At 50.7% G+C, this 18,768-nt stretch overlaps 1 protein-coding gene across 1 annotated transcript in view; it reads left to right on the top strand.

The window, feature by feature from the left end:
- The window catches only part of LOC144373394 (uncharacterized), a 76,369-nt gene that overhangs the window by 55,285 nt on the left and 2,316 nt on the right, over positions 1-18,768 (top strand). Inside the window, 2 exon segments of the mRNA XM_078036489.1 lie at positions 15,429-15,524; positions 18,565-18,719. Coding sequence (XP_077892615.1) covers positions 15,429-15,524; positions 18,565-18,719 — 251 coding nt within the window.

Raw genomic sequence — 18,768 nt, 5'->3', positions numbered from 1 at the left:
ACTGCTCATCCATTAAAAGAAAGGTATGCAGAAATGATGGGGAAACACCAGAGGGCTTAAGTCCCTAACTATCCATTCCTTAAAACTGGCATACATTTTTTTTCCTTTTTCTTATCTCCTTTTCTGTCACATTTTCCAACAATCTTATAGCAGAGCAGGTACACCATAAAAAAAACAAAATATTGTTACCATGACTTTTCCAAGAAACGAAAATGATAAATAAACAATTAGTGATTTCTAATGTCCACGTGGAAGATATTCCTTGAAAAATACCACACTTACACTCAGTAGAGAATTCCCAGACACAAGCCCACATGAGCAACTCAATAAGAATTGACACCTTCCTTTGGGGAGCAGCCTTATCTGTCTATCAGAGCTGTCTTCCCTTTCCTTGAGATAATCTCATATCTACTACCCATTAAAGCTTTCTTTGTGTATTCATACTTCTTGACTCAATCTTATTCCTATTAATTCTGGATCAGAAATTTCTGCCTCTGGCATTAAAGAAAAAAAATCCTAGGGGCTTGGGATGCAGAAGAATGGTAGAAGGTGAGCTTAACATGTGTGAGGTACTGGGCTCAAACCCCAGGACAAAATAAATAAATTAATAAATAATAAGGGAGGAAATAATATTTCTGGAGTATGCAAATGTAATCTATTGTGTCTATACACAGCATCTCTCATTTTTAAAAATGGGGAAAAGCAGAGCTTTGCTACTAAGACTACTTGTTCCAATTTGGTATAGCTAGACTCTGTGTGACGCCTTCTTTTATTTCCTACTTGGTTCACTGATTTCTTGTGTTAACTATACCATTCTCTAAGTTTCACTTCACTATCTCAGAGCAATTGTAAAAATCACACATTATTCTTCTTTCTTGCAATCTTTACTTGAAGTGCATGGTTTTGGTCAATGAGATTTCCATAGGTATGATTATTTATTTCATTATATCAATACAACTTAAGAAGGAGCTTTGTTTTGTTTTGGACACAATAAACTAAACATCATCTGGCTTGTGTTCACTATCTTTTTTTTTTTCATTAGAAATGCATCACCATTGAGCCATATCCTCACCCTTTTGATTTGTAGTATTTGAGGCAGGGCCTCACTAAATTGCTTAAGGAGAAAAGTCTCGACTTCAAAATAGAAGTGGGAAAAAGACCCTTTATTGGATGAGAGCAGTGAGTGATGGCCATTCTCTCTGCAGCAGGCTTGTGGGGCTGCTCTCTGGGGTTCATCTCATCTGGTTAGACATCAAGAGGGACCAACAAGCATGGCCTTTGAGGGTTGCAAGAAAAAGCTTAGGGCAGATCCTGGAGGGCAGTTCAGAGTGGGGGTTCACTCAGGACAGGGAGCATGGTTAGTAGTCCTGGAGGGACGGCCAGGGTGCATAGCACAGCCTGGTGACTGGCACCTTGGGGAGGGACATGTGACACTGAGTCCTCACAGAGCTGTGGTGGGCAGTCTTAGAGGGAAGAGCGTGGAGGTGCAGGGAGCAGAAATGTCAACCCAGGAATCCTATGGGCAGGGACAGCATCAGGGTCCTCCACGCCAGGACATCTGGCCCCGGTGAGTCAGGGAGTGGGGAGGACATCCCTCTCCACCCCAGAAATGCCCCAGCCACTGGGGCCACTGTCCTGCTTCTCCAGGGTTTCTTCTGGCCTGATTCATAGTCAGCTGTTTTGTCCAAGCCATCCCTGAGAAAATCACACGCATTTCCCCATCAGAGACCAAATCGCCCTGAAGGCCTCCATGATTAGAGCTTCTGTCACTTTGGGTACATTGTCTTAAAATTTGGTGAATCCTGTCTATTTTTGCTCCCCAAATTGTGAACACACACCCAGGTACCCACTCATGCCCACCCCACCCCCGTGCGCTGTGCTAGGTCCAGAGACCCTGGAAGACCTGTGGGGTTGAGGGTCTCGGTCACTGCCGAGTGTTTTATATGTTGCCTATAATTCAGGGCACGGCGACTGTGGGCCCAAGCACTGCCCACTCTACTGGTGGCTGGTGCCCAAGTGAAGGACCCACAACGCACTCCACCAGGTGTGACCACACATGACTTCTAGGTTGACATTCGAATTTGTTCTTCCCTGGTGTGGTCAAAATGCTTGTTTTTACTTCATAAATAAGTAAAAAATACAACAACGACAAAAACATTGCATTTCAAAAGCCTTTGCATTTTGCCCTGTGACATCACACCCTCACCCACCGTTGACTTCTCCATGCTAGGCTTTGGATCCTGTCCCTACAGCATGCCATTGGGAGGTGCCAGCCTTTGGTCCTGGGGCCTGCCTCTGAAGGGTCACAGACCCCAGACCCTTCTCACTCTCTCTCTTCCTTGCCAGGAGGGTGTGGCTCTCTGCCACCTGCTGCAGCCTTGGTGTGTCATGCCACCCGGGCCTCGAGGCCAGTGGCCACCTGATAACAGACTGGACCCACCACAGTTTTCCTCATAGGCCGATGTGGCGGGTGCTTATTGTGGTTCCAGCACAGTGAAAGTGACCATGGGGCAGTGAAGAGTGCTGGACAGCCTGACCCATGCATCTGCTGAGTGGGGGCAGGTCCCCTCCCTGTGCAGAGATGCTCCTGGAGAAAGTGGCCTATGACACCCCTTGGACACGGGGTCCAGTCTTCCACAGGAGCTCAAACTGAGAAGGTGGTACAGAGAGTCGATCACAGGGTTCAGTACATGCCAAGTCTGAGCAGGTGCAGATCAAGACTGGAGATCTTTCTTAAGAGAAGGGAGTTCAGAAAGAAAAGGCTGACCAGGAACAGCCTTCCCTGAGCATAGCAGAGCCCTGTCTGTGCTCAGGTGGTGAGGTTTCTTCGTATGCACCCAATTCCTGTCCAACAATGCAGTGCTGTGGCTCAGAACGATTGACCCTGCATGTGCAGAGCCATCGCATCACCACCTAGTGCACATCTTGTCTTCCTGTTGGGTGCAATCCTGCAGGATGTACATGCCCTACAACTTGGTGATCCAGATATGTGACTGGGAATTAGGCTCATTAGGGGCTACAACGTTGACTTTGACACTGGACCTTCCTACCATAACACTGATGAGTCACTGTTAAGTGGTTAATGTCAACAAATGTTCCCATCACTTCTGAATTCTTGCCAAGCCTAGAAGTTTCCTGGGGACTAATATTCAACAACACCAATTTCCAAGAATTTATTCAAGTTTTAGAAGGACTCCTGGTACTTACTGAATCTGTGAAACCAAATGACTTCATTTGTGTACTTTTTCTTTGGGTTTCAGATGTGAGGAAATAACACAAAAGCAACAATTGTGACTGAGGTGGGTGTGACGGTCCTGTACAGGAGACAGGCACAGACAGGAGCCCAGAGGGACTGCATTTACTGATATTTCATCACTCAGCAAATGCCCTGAGCCAGCTCCACCATAAGGCACCAGAGAATAGAAATTCTGGGAACTGCAGGACCCACCTAGTGTCCTTCCCTCCCCAAACCATTTCAACAAAGAGCTGGCTCTGGGGGAGGAGTCTCTGGCTTTGTCACTAAGTGAATTTGGGCAGGGACATCCTCTGTACCTTTGCAACCCCTAGAGAGGCATTCAGACCACAATTGACATGTCACCTCCCTGAGGGACAGCCCATGTGGCCTGGGGATGTTGCTCTGGGTGGCTGACTTTGAAGGACACACAGGGACATTGTTTCAGGAGGTGGATGGGTTCTGCACACTGTCAGGAGGTGACATGAGGTGGCTGCATGTACACACAGGAAAATCCACCACCTAGATTCGCAGGTTCATTTTCCACCACAGGTCAATGGTGTCTCAGGGAAGTGGTCGAATGGCTGCAGATAGATGTCGCAGGTTTCCTGTGGTGTGTGCAGCCAGAGACTGTCTGTGCCCCAGTCTGGGAGACTGGTCCCATAGTCACGCTTAGCAGTGACCTCTTGGGGTTAATTACATTCATACACACGAGTTAATGGTTTACAGCAATGTTCATCTTCCCATGAATTATTTATATAGGAATTTTATTAACTTCATTTGTCCATTATTTTATCCATTATATAAAAGTTTACTGTGGCCCAGATAATGCAACAATCGCTGTGGAAGCAAAAGTGGCTCAGACCTGGGCCCTGTCCTTGAAGCACTTTGCAGTCAGTAGGCAGATAAGGACAGGCATTGTGCAGTTGCCCACTCTGTGGTCCAGCAGGCACCAGAGGAGGGGTCAGAGAGGGTCATTCTAAGGCACCTGCAGAGGAGATGATACTTATGTGAGGTGTGGAGTAACAGAATTTTAATGACAGATGCAGAGGTCAGGCAAGTGGGTGAATAATGCGAGATGATAATGAGACAAGGTTATGTGTGTGCATGTCTCTGTGCGTGAACACAGAAGCACACACACGTGAATGTGCACATGAACACACATCCACGTCCTCAAGAGTGTGGCACGTTTGCAAGCACCAGTGAGTACACTGGCAGAGATGTCCCCACTAGGTCCTGAGGTCAGGTTCCTGGCTGGCCTGGTCAGCAGCAGGGCCTGGCTGTGCTGGGGTGGAGAGGAGAATGGGGCTGTGGGCTGAGTGGTGGGAATATTCTGAGTGGCAGGAGCTGGGGCATGGTACATGACCGCCCTGAGCCCTGGCCTTTGGGGCCAGGAGGGGTAATGGGGCCCAGGACCCTTGGTGCTGCACTCTGACCTGAGCCTCTCATCATTTCCCCAGAAGGCAGAGAGGAGAGGTCTACTTTTCCCCTAGGGTGTGTGGGGCTGCATCTGGCTCCCAGGATGCTATTCTAGGGGGCAGGTCTTCAGGCTGGATCAGAGATGTGGGTTTTCAGGTTTTGATGATAAAAGGTATTCCTTAGTAATCCAGTGCTTCTCGGCGTCAAGCTCCTGCACAGGTATTGTCTCTAGTTTTCAAAAACGGCTTGTGAGATTGACTTAAAATTTTAATAATACAGTGGAAGAAATGTAGGCACAGAGATCTTTCTTTGCCCAGAGTGACCAAGTGACAAGGGCTTGCCTTGGAACACAGCCCTTGTCACACTGCTACGTTTCCAAACTCAAATCCCAGGCTTCTCAAGACCCTGTTGCGTGAGTTGGCCTGTTCCACTCCTGGTCCTTGCCGCGCACAGCACAGAAGGCCCAGTGACACAGGAGGTCAGTGACACAGGAGGCCAGTGAGGTGCACCCTGCCTGGTGGCCCTGGCCCTGTTGCTCTCCAGCCCTCTTGAGGCTCAGCCAGGAGGCAGGTTGTGCAGTCTCTATGACAAGATTTCACACTCTGTCCAGCGGCTCTCAGAGCGGCCCCTTGGACGGGAAGCTGCCCTGCCTTGCTAGGGGAAAGGGGCCGTTCACTCCCTTCCACTCCATGTTGTGGCACACTCTGGACTGTGGCCATCGTCCCTGGTCACACTCTGGACTGTGGCCCTCACCTCCCACTCACTGAGAACCGCTGAGAGCCTTCTCCTGAGTCTGCCGCTGGGGGTCATGTCCACAGCCCTTCCCTGGCCTGGAGGCTGAACCCAAACCCCCACTCAGAGGGTCAGGGTTTTCTCCCCACCCTGCACATGAGGCCTCAGGGCACGCACATAGTGGCTTTGACACAACCAAGGGAGAAGGAAGCATTGCCCACTTCACAGGTGCCCAGCGGTGGCGGGGGGCACGTCTCACCTTCCTGGAGGAGCTGGAGGCAGGCCTCAGACTTGGCAGGTGCAGACCATCACTCTAGGTGGGTTTCTCTCAGAAAGAAAACAGTTTATTCCAGGTCAGCTTCAGCTTTAATCTGTGTCCATTGATTAACTTTAATGTGTGTATCCACTGTGGGAAAATGATCAGATCTCTCAAAAGATTGAAAATCCAATCAGAGACTAGACTACGGGTCTGGAATTGGGACCAAGGAACCTCATCTGCAGTGGACTAAATCCTGGAAAGACTAATGAGGTCTCCCTGGAATCTGATGCCATCTCAGCCTCTGGTCTGGAAAGCCACCGGCCCACTCTGCCCCTTTAGCAGCACACAGCTGGGAGCTCAGGGTGGGGCACGCAGACCTCCTCGGTCCTCAGCATCTCGGTTTCAGCAGAAAGGTCAGGCAGCACACTGACCTCAGGGTGAAGGGCAGGGATCCCAGGGCAGGGCTCCCAGGGCAGGGCTGGGGCAGACTTCGGAGACCAGAGGGGACTCTGGCCTTGCAGGGCCCACCAGCCCCTTACCAGGCCTGGGGTCCCCTCTTGGCCTGCACCTGCGAGTTCAGCACCCTCCTCCTCCAGTTCTGGTGCACAGTCAGTGTGGACCAAGAAAGGACTAAAACTGAAGGGACCTGAAGAGACCCCCTGGGCCCAGTATCTCCCCATACTGCCGCCAGAGAGAGCACGGCCTGAGGGTCCCAGAGGAGAGCCCTGGGGTTCTTCAACCAAACCTGGCCAGACCTGAACTACCTGGCATTGGTGAGGTCAGGTTGAAAGGCAAATGCACTAACCTAAACCAAAGAGTGTCCACCTTGAGAGGGCCCCACACCTGGTGACCAGACACTTGCTGCCAGAACGAGGTCTTTTTATTCTTCTTTCCTCTCTTTCTTACTTTCTGCATTCTTTGGGAAACCATATCTGGTTTTAATTCAAATTTCAAGGAAAATACCAAAATTTTGCTTTAATTGTCTTTGTCCAACTTCCTGGGAGTCTGCGAGTGTGTGCTACCCTACTTTCATATCCCCTGCATCGCCTGTGTGGAGTCCTTCCGTGGGGACTTCCCAATTGTCAGAGCTGAGCAGCTACAGGCCCACTGCTCAGATGACCAGCAACTTACCAAAGTGTCTGCATGTAGCTGTGGGGACAAGAGCCCCCAACCCTGTCAGGGCCACCCTCCTCTCAGCCCAACACTCTTAACTCAACAAACAGCCATGTTCCATGAAAAAATGTGAAGCTCTTATGTGACTTAAAGTGCTCATAGGGAGTTGAGTTTGCACTGGAAGCACTGGACCACGGCCACCTGGGGGGAGGGGGGGCAAGGCCTCCTTCCTCTTCTCCTCTGAGCCCTGCTGAGACCCCTGGGCTCACCTGGTAGCCCAACCAGCAAGCAAGGGTCTCGGGGAGGAGCCTGCCTCTCGGGATCAGGGCCTGAGCTCACCCTTGCCCTCCTCCTGGCCACACTTGGCTTGTTTGGATGCTGTCCCCCACTGTCTGACCAGCCACCACCCAGGGCTGTAGCTGGAGAGATGCTGGTGTTGGTGCCCTGGGAAGCAGCCCACAAGTGACTAGGTGTTCAGGCAGCCCTGGTGCTGCCCACATCCAGGGCTCCTGCAGAGAAAAGTGGTAGGGCCATGAGAGAGGCCATGGCTTTGCCAGGCCCAGTGGAATCAAGGGCCGAGGCTGAGACAGGGCAGAGACCTGACCTAATAACCTGGCAATGCCCCGAGGGCCTCACATCCCAAATACAGGGAATTCGAAGAAATCCCACTTCCTAGGGCCCGCACAGGCCAGGGGTGAGGTGGGACCCTGTACTTCTAATGAGGGAGACTCTTGGTAAATCGGCTGAGAGGCAGCGCTGTGTGCTCCAGGTCCTAACTGGCCTCCAGCTCAGTCTCTGCAGTACCCCTGAGAGGAGCCCTGCTCATTGTGTTGTGCTCCGCTGAGAAGGGCCCCGCAGAGCCTCTGAGTTGTCCAGAAAGGAGGTTCTCAGTGCTGCATCACCGGGGCCTGTGCCCCAGAGCCACAGATTTCTATGCCAGCTCCATCGCCTGAGGCTGGGCTACATCTTCCAGAAGAGCAAGGCATCCAGAGATCCTCAGAGATCCACTGCTGGGTGGGCACGTGCTCGGGAAGCAGAAGGAGCGCTGAGCACTCGGAGGACCTCCAGAGAGGCCACCCCATGCTGCTGAGTGTGGGGGACATGAAAGGAGAAAGGGTTGGAGAGACACAGGAAGCAGGTGCAGATCTCCCCGGTTCCCCTCAACCTGCCTCTGTGAAGGGACTCTGCAGCATCCCTGGACCCCTCCCTGTGGCTCAGAGGTCAGACGTCACTCTGTGTCCCAGTGGGCAGCATGAGAAGCTCACTCCATCTCCTCGTGCCACGTCCAGAGGATGAGATCCCTGGGTCCCTGGGGTCTGATCTCCTGCCGGAGACCTACAGGTGCTGGCTCCCCACCTGCCCCGGCCCTGTTGGAGGAAGGTCTCCTTCATCGTCATCTGCTCTGACCTTACACAGAGGAAAAGGAGAGGGTCTCCCCAGGCCAGAGGCCAGCTGTGCATCTGCTGCAGGGCGTATCAGGCCCGGGAAGGCCTGGTGCTCTCCTGGAAGAGGCGGGAGGCCTCTGCTTTGCTGTTCCAGGAATCCACTGCAGGAAAGAGCCATCCTCTGCCAGCACGAGCTCATTAAATGGCTTCTGCCGTATTAATCTTTTGTTTCTGCTTAATGGAGGTTACGGTGCATGGGAGAAGGTAAGTGTGGAGGGCAAGGGCTCAGTGCAGAATCTCCATGGGAATGGCAGCTGGGTCTCCAATTGGTGGCTAGCTCCCTGGCACCCACCCCTGCACCCTCTTTATGAGACTCGGGTGGGCAGCACCCCACTCAGCAGCCCGCAGGTCGCAGCCCGGGAGGTCGCCAGCTGCGGAGCCCGGCCCACCAGCCTGCCCAGGGCCTGCCCTCCACATCTCCAGGGGTTTCACCAAGTCAGCAGGAAAGCACTGAGTTGAGAGATTTCCTGTGAGCAGAGAGCATGTCTGCTCAGCGACGTTTTCAAAGAGGGGAAAGAGGACTTCTGCCGGGTAGCAGCAGGCTCTGCAGGGCCCGCCAGGCCAGGGCAGGACTCCTTGAGGAGCAGGAGCATCCCTGGGAGCTCCCGGGAGGCTGACCACGGCCTGGGAATCAGGACTTCCCGCGGTGCTGCTGGGGTCCAACAACCCCCGATGAAGGGGCTCCAGGCCACCGGGTCCTGAGTGGCCTTCCCAGAGGAAGCCAGCGAGCAGGACCCAGAGCAGACTGGGAGGCCAGGGAAGGCCAGAGGCTGAGAGGAAAATCTGGAGGTTCTGGCCAGGGGGACACATCTTCCCCCCAGAATATTTCAGCTTCATAGTCTCTATAAATGTTCTCTTTTCACATTCTGGGGTGCTGGGGCTGCTGCTTAAACATATGCTCTGGGGGAGACACAACTCAGCCCAGCACTGTCAGGCTCCTTTGTGAGACCTGCTTCCCTGCCTGGTGGCACTCTGGGTCCCATCCCGGCTCTCCTCTCTGCCCACTCGTGCCCTCTCCAGACCTCTCGGCCACCTACTCAAGCATGTGGTCAGGGTTGTCGGGAGACTTCTCAAGCTCCACGCCTTCAACACCAAAGTGAACCCTGGTCCTGAAAGCTGTGCGTTGGCTCCTGAGTCTGTGTTCTGCCTCTCCGTGGATTTAGTTAAGAGTTCACCCACCCTCCATCTACCCACCCCAGCAGTATTTACCAAGCTCTGGGTCTGGACTGCCTTTACACACAGAGCTCCCAGCAGAAGGGGAATGTCAGGTTTGAATTAAATAATCTCATGGACCAAGGGGAAATGTCACCAGCAGCACCACCAAGAGACAGAGAACAGACCCACAGGGCACAAGTCTGGGGAGCCTGGCCAGGACACTTTCCAAGGGACCGGGGATAGTGTGGGAAGGACTGGGGAGCCACAGGAGCACGAGGGAGGGTGTCTGCTGAGGACATGGCTGGCTTTGTCTGCTGAGGACTAGGGTTCTCCACTGTGGTGAGTACCCAAGAGCCGTCCTTCAGCTTGGAAGAGTGGTGACTGGGTCAGGGGGACAGAGACCAGCCTGGAAAAAACCCAGGGGAGTGGGAAGAGCTCTCCCAGAAGGCACACCTTCGTGGGGCGGGGCGGAGGGGCAGCCAGGTGGAGCTGAGGTCAGGATGCTCCTGAACTGCACTCACCTGTTCTTAACAGGTGAAGAGAGGCCGTGTCTGGGAGCCACCCACCCCTCCACCCAGCCACCTGTTGCTGCAGCCTGAGTCCCTCCTGGGCAGTGCCCTGGTTGCAGAGAGCTCTTTCCCACCTCACTGCCCTTCATGGGACATCCTCAGCAACGGCTGGCCACTGCAGGGCTATCAGGGCTCAGCTCCCTTGCCTCCAGAGCAACCCAGGACATCTGCTGTCCGGTCTGGAGCTTTGTTGGCCACTGACTGCACTCCTCACAGTGCTGACCCTGATACCACTGCTCCCAGGCCACCCTCTCCATGGCACTAGGCCAGGGGCTCCTCTGCAAGGGACACTCTGGTCCTCTGTTCTCTTTGGTACACAGGGCCTTCCTTGCCTTGAGGAACAACAGGAAGGCTGGACTCAGTGCTCCCTGGACTCCCTTCCCCCTCCTCATAGCGACTCCCTGTGCAGCTCATGGGCAGCTTGCCGAGGGACCACAGCCCTGCAGATCTCTGAACCTGCACACGGTGGCTAGAGGTGCCAACAGCGCTCGGCCTGCCTTCTGACCCTTGGGCCTGCTGTAGTCGAGTGCATCCTGCAGCCACAGCCCTCCTCCACTTCTGCCACTCCCTCTGCCTATGACAGGCAGTTTTGATGCATGAGGGCTGAAAAAAATGATTCTCTTGAATGTGCCAAAATGAAATGAAAAAAGATTATTAACCTGCATGAGAAAATTCAAGCTTCACAACTTGAGGTGGCTTCAAGGAAACAACCTAAGAGTGAAGGATAGGGCAATCAGTCAGCAATTAGGATTTGGAGCAAGCCTTCAATAATGAGAATATCATCCACACCTCTCATCGTGGGAGAACTGAACAGCCATCACATGCCCCAGACCACCTAGGTAAGAACGTGGCTCAGAAACGTTGGTTTTATTGGGAATTCAAAACTTATTGCTGCTGGGCATGGTGGCACACGCCTGTAATCCCAGCAACTCAGGAGGCTGAGGCAGGAGGATCACAAGTTCAAAGCAGCCTCAGCAACTTAATGAGATCCTGTCTAAAATAAAAAAAAAATTAAAAAGGGGTTGGGGATGTGACTCAGCGGTTAAACACTCCTGGTTTCAATCCTTGGTACACACACAAAATAGTTATTGTTATCCTGAGGGTAGATTGTCAGACCCACTCTTTGTAGGTACTTATTTCCTTGTTGACAGATTCTATGTGTGCTTGATTATTGTAATTGTTTTTTGACATCTGCCTATTTGATTACAAGGGGGATTGTACAGGGTCAGGACTGTTCATGCCTAATATCTGCCTTGGCATAGGTAGGTGCTTAATAAACATTGGGCTGGGTGAATTGGTTGGATGAGTGTATGCATGGATAGAAGGGTACATGAATGAGAGGGTATACTGATGGATTAGTGGATGAATGTAAGATGGATGGAATGATGGAAAAAAATGGTTGGTGGGATAGATGGATGGATGGATAGATGGATGGATGGATGGATGATATGTAGATAGGTAAATGAAAACATAGCTGGGTTGATGGATAGAAGAATACATGTATGTAGATGCCCTCTTAACTTTTGAAAAGTGACTAGTGAGACAAACTGTCAGCATGCGCACACACGAATTATCCACACTCTGGGGATTAGGGGCACTAAGCTTCTATATAGCGGATATGATCACTGCTATAATCTAACACCTAACTAAAGACAGTCTTACTTTTGGATGGTCTCCTATCCAAAATCAACCCATTTGCCATAACTATTGATTATTTCTTTCTCATTCCTTCAGGGGACCAACATGATATATATTTGATGAGTTTGACAACCTGGGCTTTGCTCTGGTGACTTCGGCGATGGTTGGAAGATGGTCTTACATATCAGTCCCCCCATCACTGGATTCCTTTTCTGTTTAGACATGGTTACTCTCCTTCAGGTGCCAAGTGTGAGCTCTGCCAAGCTGACCTCCTGCACACTCAGGCTGGGAAGCACTTACTTTATACTAGTATTTTGTCTGTCCTTACCAAGAACTGACCTTGCCAGACACCTTATTAGATGTTTCATCCAGAAGGAGTCCTTGTCTCCATGTCACAATGGCCTGTGCATGTCAGTTGTGAAAACTGTGGCCTGCATAGATCAAACCTTCTTGAATAGATGTAGACAGATAAATGGAGAGTTGGAATCCTCATCAGTCTGATGCCAAGCCAGTTCACTAGGCTTAATTAATCTACCACCAGCCAAGGGAAATGGATGCTAATTCACTGGGCAGTTGCTTTGTTAAGTCTAAGCACTAGACTTTGTGAAACTAGTTTTGGGACACAGTGGTGTACGTGACCTGTGCAAGCTACACAAGACACAGCTAGTGATTCTGCTTCAACACACAGAGGAGAGGTCACACTCCTATCCAACAGGGTGTGGGTCTACTGCAGGGTCTGACCAAGGGCTTGCTCCTGCCCCACTTCACGTTGCTCTTGGAACACACTTAGCTCTGCTGACAATGCCAGGTGCTAGCTCCCCAGGTCCATCTCCAGTCAGACAGCCTCAGGGACAGGAGAGTGGCATGTCCACTTCATTTCTACCACCTGTGGACTCCCCAAGGGCACACCCTGGCTCCTGGGGAGACCAAGGTGAGAGAATACCCAGAACCTGTCATTTCAGTTCATCCAACACCAGCAGTTTGGGGAGACTGAGTCATCTCCTATTACGTCAGTTCCACTTGAAAGAAGATGGAATACCAACCTGGAGAGGTCACTGCCACCGTGACATGAAATACCATATTAGAAATCACAGTATAAGTCAGATGTGAGGGTGCCCCCTGTAAGCCCAGCAACTCAGGATGCTGAGGCCCAGGGCTGCAAGTTGAAGGCCAGCCTCAGCAACTTAGCAAGACCCTGCTTCAAAATAAAAAATTAAAAGGGTGGTGATGTGGCTCAGTGGTCCAGCACTCCTGGATTCAATTCTCAGTACCAAAAAACATACTGCATTATGAGTTCTGGAGTAAAAAATGGTGCATTATTGTGAACTTGGCTTAGCGGTGTGTCACATCACAACTTCTACTCTCCCTCACCAGGAGCACAACCTGTTAACTCCAGGGGTTACAGAGAGAAGAAGCAGAGACGTGCCGTCTGTCCAGAGCTCCACAGATTTGCAGGCCCAGTGTCTACGTACACTCCCTTTAAACCAGGTGGTCCTGGCACCGGAGAGCAGCCTGCTGCCCAGCGTCAGGTTCAGTCCCTGCTCCATGGGCCTCCTCCTTTGAAACTGGTGCTGGGGGCTCTGCTGAGGTCCACAACCCAGATCCCACAGTCAGCATATAGATAAGGACTCTGGACGTTGTTACTCACAAGTCAGGTTCAAGCACAGCACAGTGAGCAGCACTTCCACCCAGCAGGATGGCTAGACCTGAAGGGCTGGATGAACTGTCAGTTCCTGGAAGGTCAGGAACCTCATGTGCGGGAGGGAGTGCACAGGGTACAGCTGCTTTGGAACACACCTGTGCATTTCCTCACTTATGAACACGAAGTTAGCTACTGTGTGACCCAGAAGTTCTCCCAGACACGTTCCATGAGGAGTGAAAACACATGCACACACACTGCCACACGGATGTTTATAGCACCATTATTCCAAAAGGTGGAAACGACCAAAAGTTTGTTATTTGACAGGTGAATAAAGAATGTATCATACCAGGCAGTGGGATCTCATTTGGCTACAAAATGAAATGAAGAACTGACATCTGCCTCGATGTGGATGAGCTCTGAGAACACGTTAAGCAGGAGAAGCCAGTTATAAGAGCCTGTAGCACAGTACGCTGTGGTTCAGAGAAACCCCTGGAGCAGGTGTTATAGAGACATGAAGCACTGTGGTGGCTGCCAGAGTGGGGTGTGGGCACTCTGCCCCACTGGAAGTGATGACAAAGTGGATGGGATTTCTTCCTGAGGAAATTAGATTCTAAAACTGGCAGTGCTGTGGGTTGTGCATCACCATGGAATGCCAAAGCCCACTGAACTGCACTCTACATGGGTCAACGACATGTTGTTTTGGGACTTGAATCTCGACTACGACTACGCTGCTTTTGCAAAACCCCACTCGCCCAAAGCCGCACACACCAGAGTTCTTGTCTCAAGCCTCATGAGGGTTTTCAACCCGCCCCCCAGCTTGTCAGAAGTAATGGTTGAGAGGAGAGCCATTAAGATGATGATAATTAAGTTAAGCTGTCTATAATTGCTGTGACTGGATGATGCTAGATTGAATCAGGCTGTGTATTCAATTGTATATAGACCCCTGCTGTCTGCCTGGGCGCCATACGGGTCTGGGTCTTCTGTGAGCCTGATAAAGGTCTGTAGGACAGACATGTCCTGGCCAGGTCAGTCACTGTGTGACCCTCCCCAAACTCAGGCTCTGGATTAGAGGGGAGCTGAGCCTTTAGAGTGCACTTACTGTAGAACCCTCACCCCCAAGCCAGGGTGGGCGTGTGGGCCACCAACAGCCACCAGGACCCTCTGTCCCACATGCTGTTATCAAGAGCAGCAGCATCCAAGGGAGGCTTAAGCTAGGTCCAAAGTCCTGGGAAAACCAGTCAGCACACTCCAGGCTGACCGCTTCCCTTCTGTGTGATGGATTGTGTTCACTGACGCAGGGAGCCCCCAAGGAGGGAGCAGATAAATGGAGTCCTAAGGAGCCCTGGAAAACACCACAGTACTGAAGACACACGGCACGACCACAGGCCACCGATTCCTTTGAGGACAGGAATGGAGTCAAAGCTGAAGTCTCTGGGAACTCCTGGCTGAGCAGGGCTGGCCTTTGCTGGACAACAAAGCCAGCATCTGCTGAAGGGTGCTCAGGACCACCCTCAGATGCCACCCCACGCTCCTGTAAAAGGGTGCTCTGGGTGGTCCTGCACTCCTGTGGAAGGGTGCTCAGGACCACCCTCGGGCACTGCCCCACACTCCTGTGGAAGGGTGCTCTGGATGGTCCTGCACTCCTGTAAAAGGGTGCTTAGTACCAACCTAGGACGCCACTCCACGCTCCTGTGGAAGGGTGCTCCGGGACCTCCCTTGAATGCCGCCCCACACGTGCCTTTTGCAGGAGGGCAAGGAGAAAGACTGGGAGTTGAGGACAGGGTTAGCGCTGTCAGTAGCTCGACTGCACTGGGGAGGGCGCAGGTGGCATCGGAGGCAGACGGGCATCCTGGGTGTCGCTGGAGCACCCTTTCCTTAAGGAGGAGCACACTTTCTGATAATTATTTCCTTTCTATCCATGATGCAGTGATGGCCTGTGGTGAGCTAGGGTCTGTACACCGTGAAGCTCTGGGTTCTACTCTCCTGGGAGGAGCTGGCTCCACGCAGGAGTCTCCCTGTCTGATGTGCTTCGCCCTTGCCTACCTGGGTGGGGGCTGCGGTCTTTTTGGAGGGACTCGGGACTTGTATTTCTGAACCTTCACTAGTTTCTTTCTCTTTTCCCAACTCATCTTTCCTTAAATTAGCATTTCTTTGTTGGTTTGAACAATCACAGCAGATGTTCATTGAACGCTGATAAACGCTCAGGTCTGGTGCCGTCTTTCAGGGTTCTTGGTCAGGTTCCTCCTGAAGCCCGTCCTGTTCTCGCCCCCTCCGGCTCATGTGCTAATCACTTTTCTGTCTCCTCTGTGCCTCTTCGAAGGTAGGTAGGTTGGGAGCCTGGGAATCCTGCTGCACAGGACAGCTGCTGACCTCAGGTTTCCATCCTGTTCTGCAGGGATTACAAGCTAAGGCACCAGAGTATCTGACGGATTTAATTCTGGCACGAAAACAGTTCATGGTAGAAAACTGACATTTCAGATCTGCAAGTGATCTTGAGACTCATTTAAGACAGGTGTGTCATTTTTAAAGGGAAAGCGTGACTTTGGACAGTTAGGAACAGGATGTAGCCCAGTTCCTGCTCTTGGACTAAAGGCCAGGGAGTGGGCGGGGGCTTGAAAGGCCCCTCCCACCCCAGCCCCTCTTCCTCAGGATGTGACCCTGTTGGGAAAAGAGGCAGTGCAGCTGGAGTCATTTTGAACCGAGGCCATCCTGGAATAGGGGCCTCTGGTGCACACTCCTGAGGGCCAGTCCTGGGGAACAGTGAGGACCGTGCCCTCCCCCTGAATACTGAGCCCAGTCTGTCTCCCTCCTCCTGCCCTCCAGAGCTACTAGGAAGAGCTTTCTCCCTTCCCTCACTAGGACGAGACCTTTGGCCTCTATTTTTCCGCAGAAGAACTACTTTCTCTCTGCAGTCCTCCAACACTGAATCTCCCCCTCCCCCTCCCACCACACTGCAGCTCAGGGTGTCTGTCTGACCTAAATCGCCCTCTTCCCATGTCTCCGCGGTGACAGTTGCTACAGCCTTGACACGGGATAGGTTAAGATGACTCACACAGTTTTTCATTTAACCAGAAAATATCGACGAAATAAATCACATAAAATGGGTCCAGAGTGGCTGTCCCAGGCTGCTCCCACTCTGGACTGGCTGCGGCCACAGTGGAATGCCAGCGACTGTGAACCTTTTATGATTAACACTTAATATTTGTATTTTTCTTTCTATTTTATTTCTCTTTTTATTAGTGTCTCTATTTTCCAGCTGACTCAGTTATTAGTCTTAATTACTTAGCATATAGCATATTTTGGAATGATAAACATGAGTCCTTAAAGTTTGTTTTTATTTGTTTATTCATTTTTTTTTTTTACAGAGGATTGAACCAGGGGTGCTTAACCACTGAACCACATTCCCAACCATTTTTACTTTTTGAGACAGAGTCTCACTATGTTTCTTAAGGTCTTCCTGGCCTCAAAGTAGCAATCCTCCTGCCTCAGGATTATAGGCATGTGCCAATGCATCTGGCTTGTTTTGTTTTTCTTTAAAGGCTGCTTTAAATATTTTGTATTCCTTGAATTTTCATGCAAATTTTAGAATCATTTTGGCAATTTCTGCAAAAAATGGGATCTGGGATATTAATAGGTATTGTGTTGACTATGCGGGTCCATTTTGGACATATTGTCATCTTAACGATGCTGAGTCTTCTGATCTATGATCAAATGACATTTTCATTCATAAAGGCTTCCTCAAATTAATTCAACAGTTATAATCTTCAGAGTATAAGTTTTATAATTATTTTGTTAAGTTTATTTTTAATGATTTTGTTCTTTTCAATAGTAGTGTGAATAGAATTGTTTTCTTAATTTCTTGATTTTTGTTGATGTGTGTAGAAATATAATTGATTTTGTATGTTGATTTCATCAAACATCTTTATTCTGATGAATTTTTAGCTGTTTTCTTGGGATTACATACATATAATTAAGCAAGGTAAAAATAGATAGACTGCTACTGTACCCCCTTCTCGTCCAGATTTTCCTGTACTGTCAGGTGACCTTGGCCAGACCTCCAGTACAAGGTGATAGGAGCTGGGAAGCCCAGATGCACTGAAGTCATTCCTGATGTAGGTAGAAAGCACACACGATTTTATATTTAAGCATGACGCTAATTGTCTACCTTTACAGATGCCCATTACAAAGTTGACCTGCACATGAGGTACATAATGAAGTACAATGCTAGTTGTGAGCTCTTACCCAGGACAGTTAACAAATGGCTTTGTTCCTGGCGTAGGTAGCAAGTACTCAGTATATCATAATTATGTGTGATGCTAGTCGTGAGCTGTTACAGATGCCCTTTACCCAGTTGAGTTGCTCCTGATTTCCGCAGAACCTACTCAGCTTTTCATAATTAAGTATTATGTTAGTTGTGAGTTTGGACAGATACCCTTTACCAAGTTGAGTGATTCCTGATGTTAGTAGGAAGGACTCGATCCTTCATACTTAAGAAGGTGCTAGTGATAAGCTTCACAGATGTTCTTCACCAAGTCAGCTGCTCCTGAGGTTTCAAGAAAATACTCAGTCTCACGATTATGCCAGGTTCCTGAGAACCTTTACAGATGCCCTTTACCACCATGAGTTGTATCTGATGTTAGCAGAAAGTACTGTTCCGTAATTAGCTAAGATGGGTGTTGTCACCTTTTAGAAATGCCCATGACCAGGCTAAGCTGTTCCTGAAGTTACCAGACAGTGCTCAGTCTCTCTGACCTGTGTACAGTGCTAGTCTGAGATATCGCAGGGTTGCTTCTCCAAGGTGTGTGGCTGCTGGTGTGAGAAGGAGCACTTGTCCTGCATCATTAGGAGTGAGGCTGCCAGGGGGCTCTTGGTATTCCCTATTTCACTGGCTCCTGGTATCCGTGGAAGGAACTCAGGCTTTCATAATGACGTGGGAGGCTAGTCGTGAGTCAGCAGAGGCTCAGTCTTCATAACTAAGGATCTGGCCCTTGGCGCCCTCAGAAACTCTTTCCCCTTGCCCCCTTGAGACCCTCCTGATGTTGGAAGAAAGCAGTCTGCCTTACATCACGCCGTCCCTGTGACCTTGACAGCTGCCATGTAGGAACTCGAGTGACTCCTGATTTACTAAAAAGCAGTTGTTTGTTACCACGAATGATGCTAGTTGAGCGCTTTCACACATGCCTTCACCAAGTTTGAGCAAGTCCCTGCCAAGCCCCTGGGTAAGTCCTCTGTCACGGAGGGGGAGCATTTTGTTATACTTCCCATCTGTTTTGTAAGCACGTCTCACGTGTCCTTTGCTCTATTGATAGGATGCATTAGAGCGTTATGTGTACGCGTGTTGAGACTGTCTTGTGTCCCAGGATCCCACATGGTGGTTGGGCACGAGCCTTTAGCGTGTTCTGCCTTGGTTGGCTGTGAAGGATTTTCACTCCATAGTGCAGACAGCGTTTGTTTTCACCTTACAAATCGGCACAAGTGGGACGAGAGGAGGTCATCCCAGCCCGGTGTGTCACAGGTGGGAACGGCGGCCTGACTGGAGCCCATGTTCCACATGACCACTCTCT

The sequence above is a fragment of the Ictidomys tridecemlineatus genome, unplaced genomic scaffold (assembly GCF_052094955.1).
Source record: "Ictidomys tridecemlineatus isolate mIctTri1 unplaced genomic scaffold, mIctTri1.hap1 Scaffold_382, whole genome shotgun sequence".
In the NCBI taxonomy this organism is placed as follows: Eukaryota; Metazoa; Chordata; class Mammalia; order Rodentia; family Sciuridae; genus Ictidomys; species Ictidomys tridecemlineatus.
This window is presented reverse-complemented; position numbering and strand designations above follow the sequence as displayed.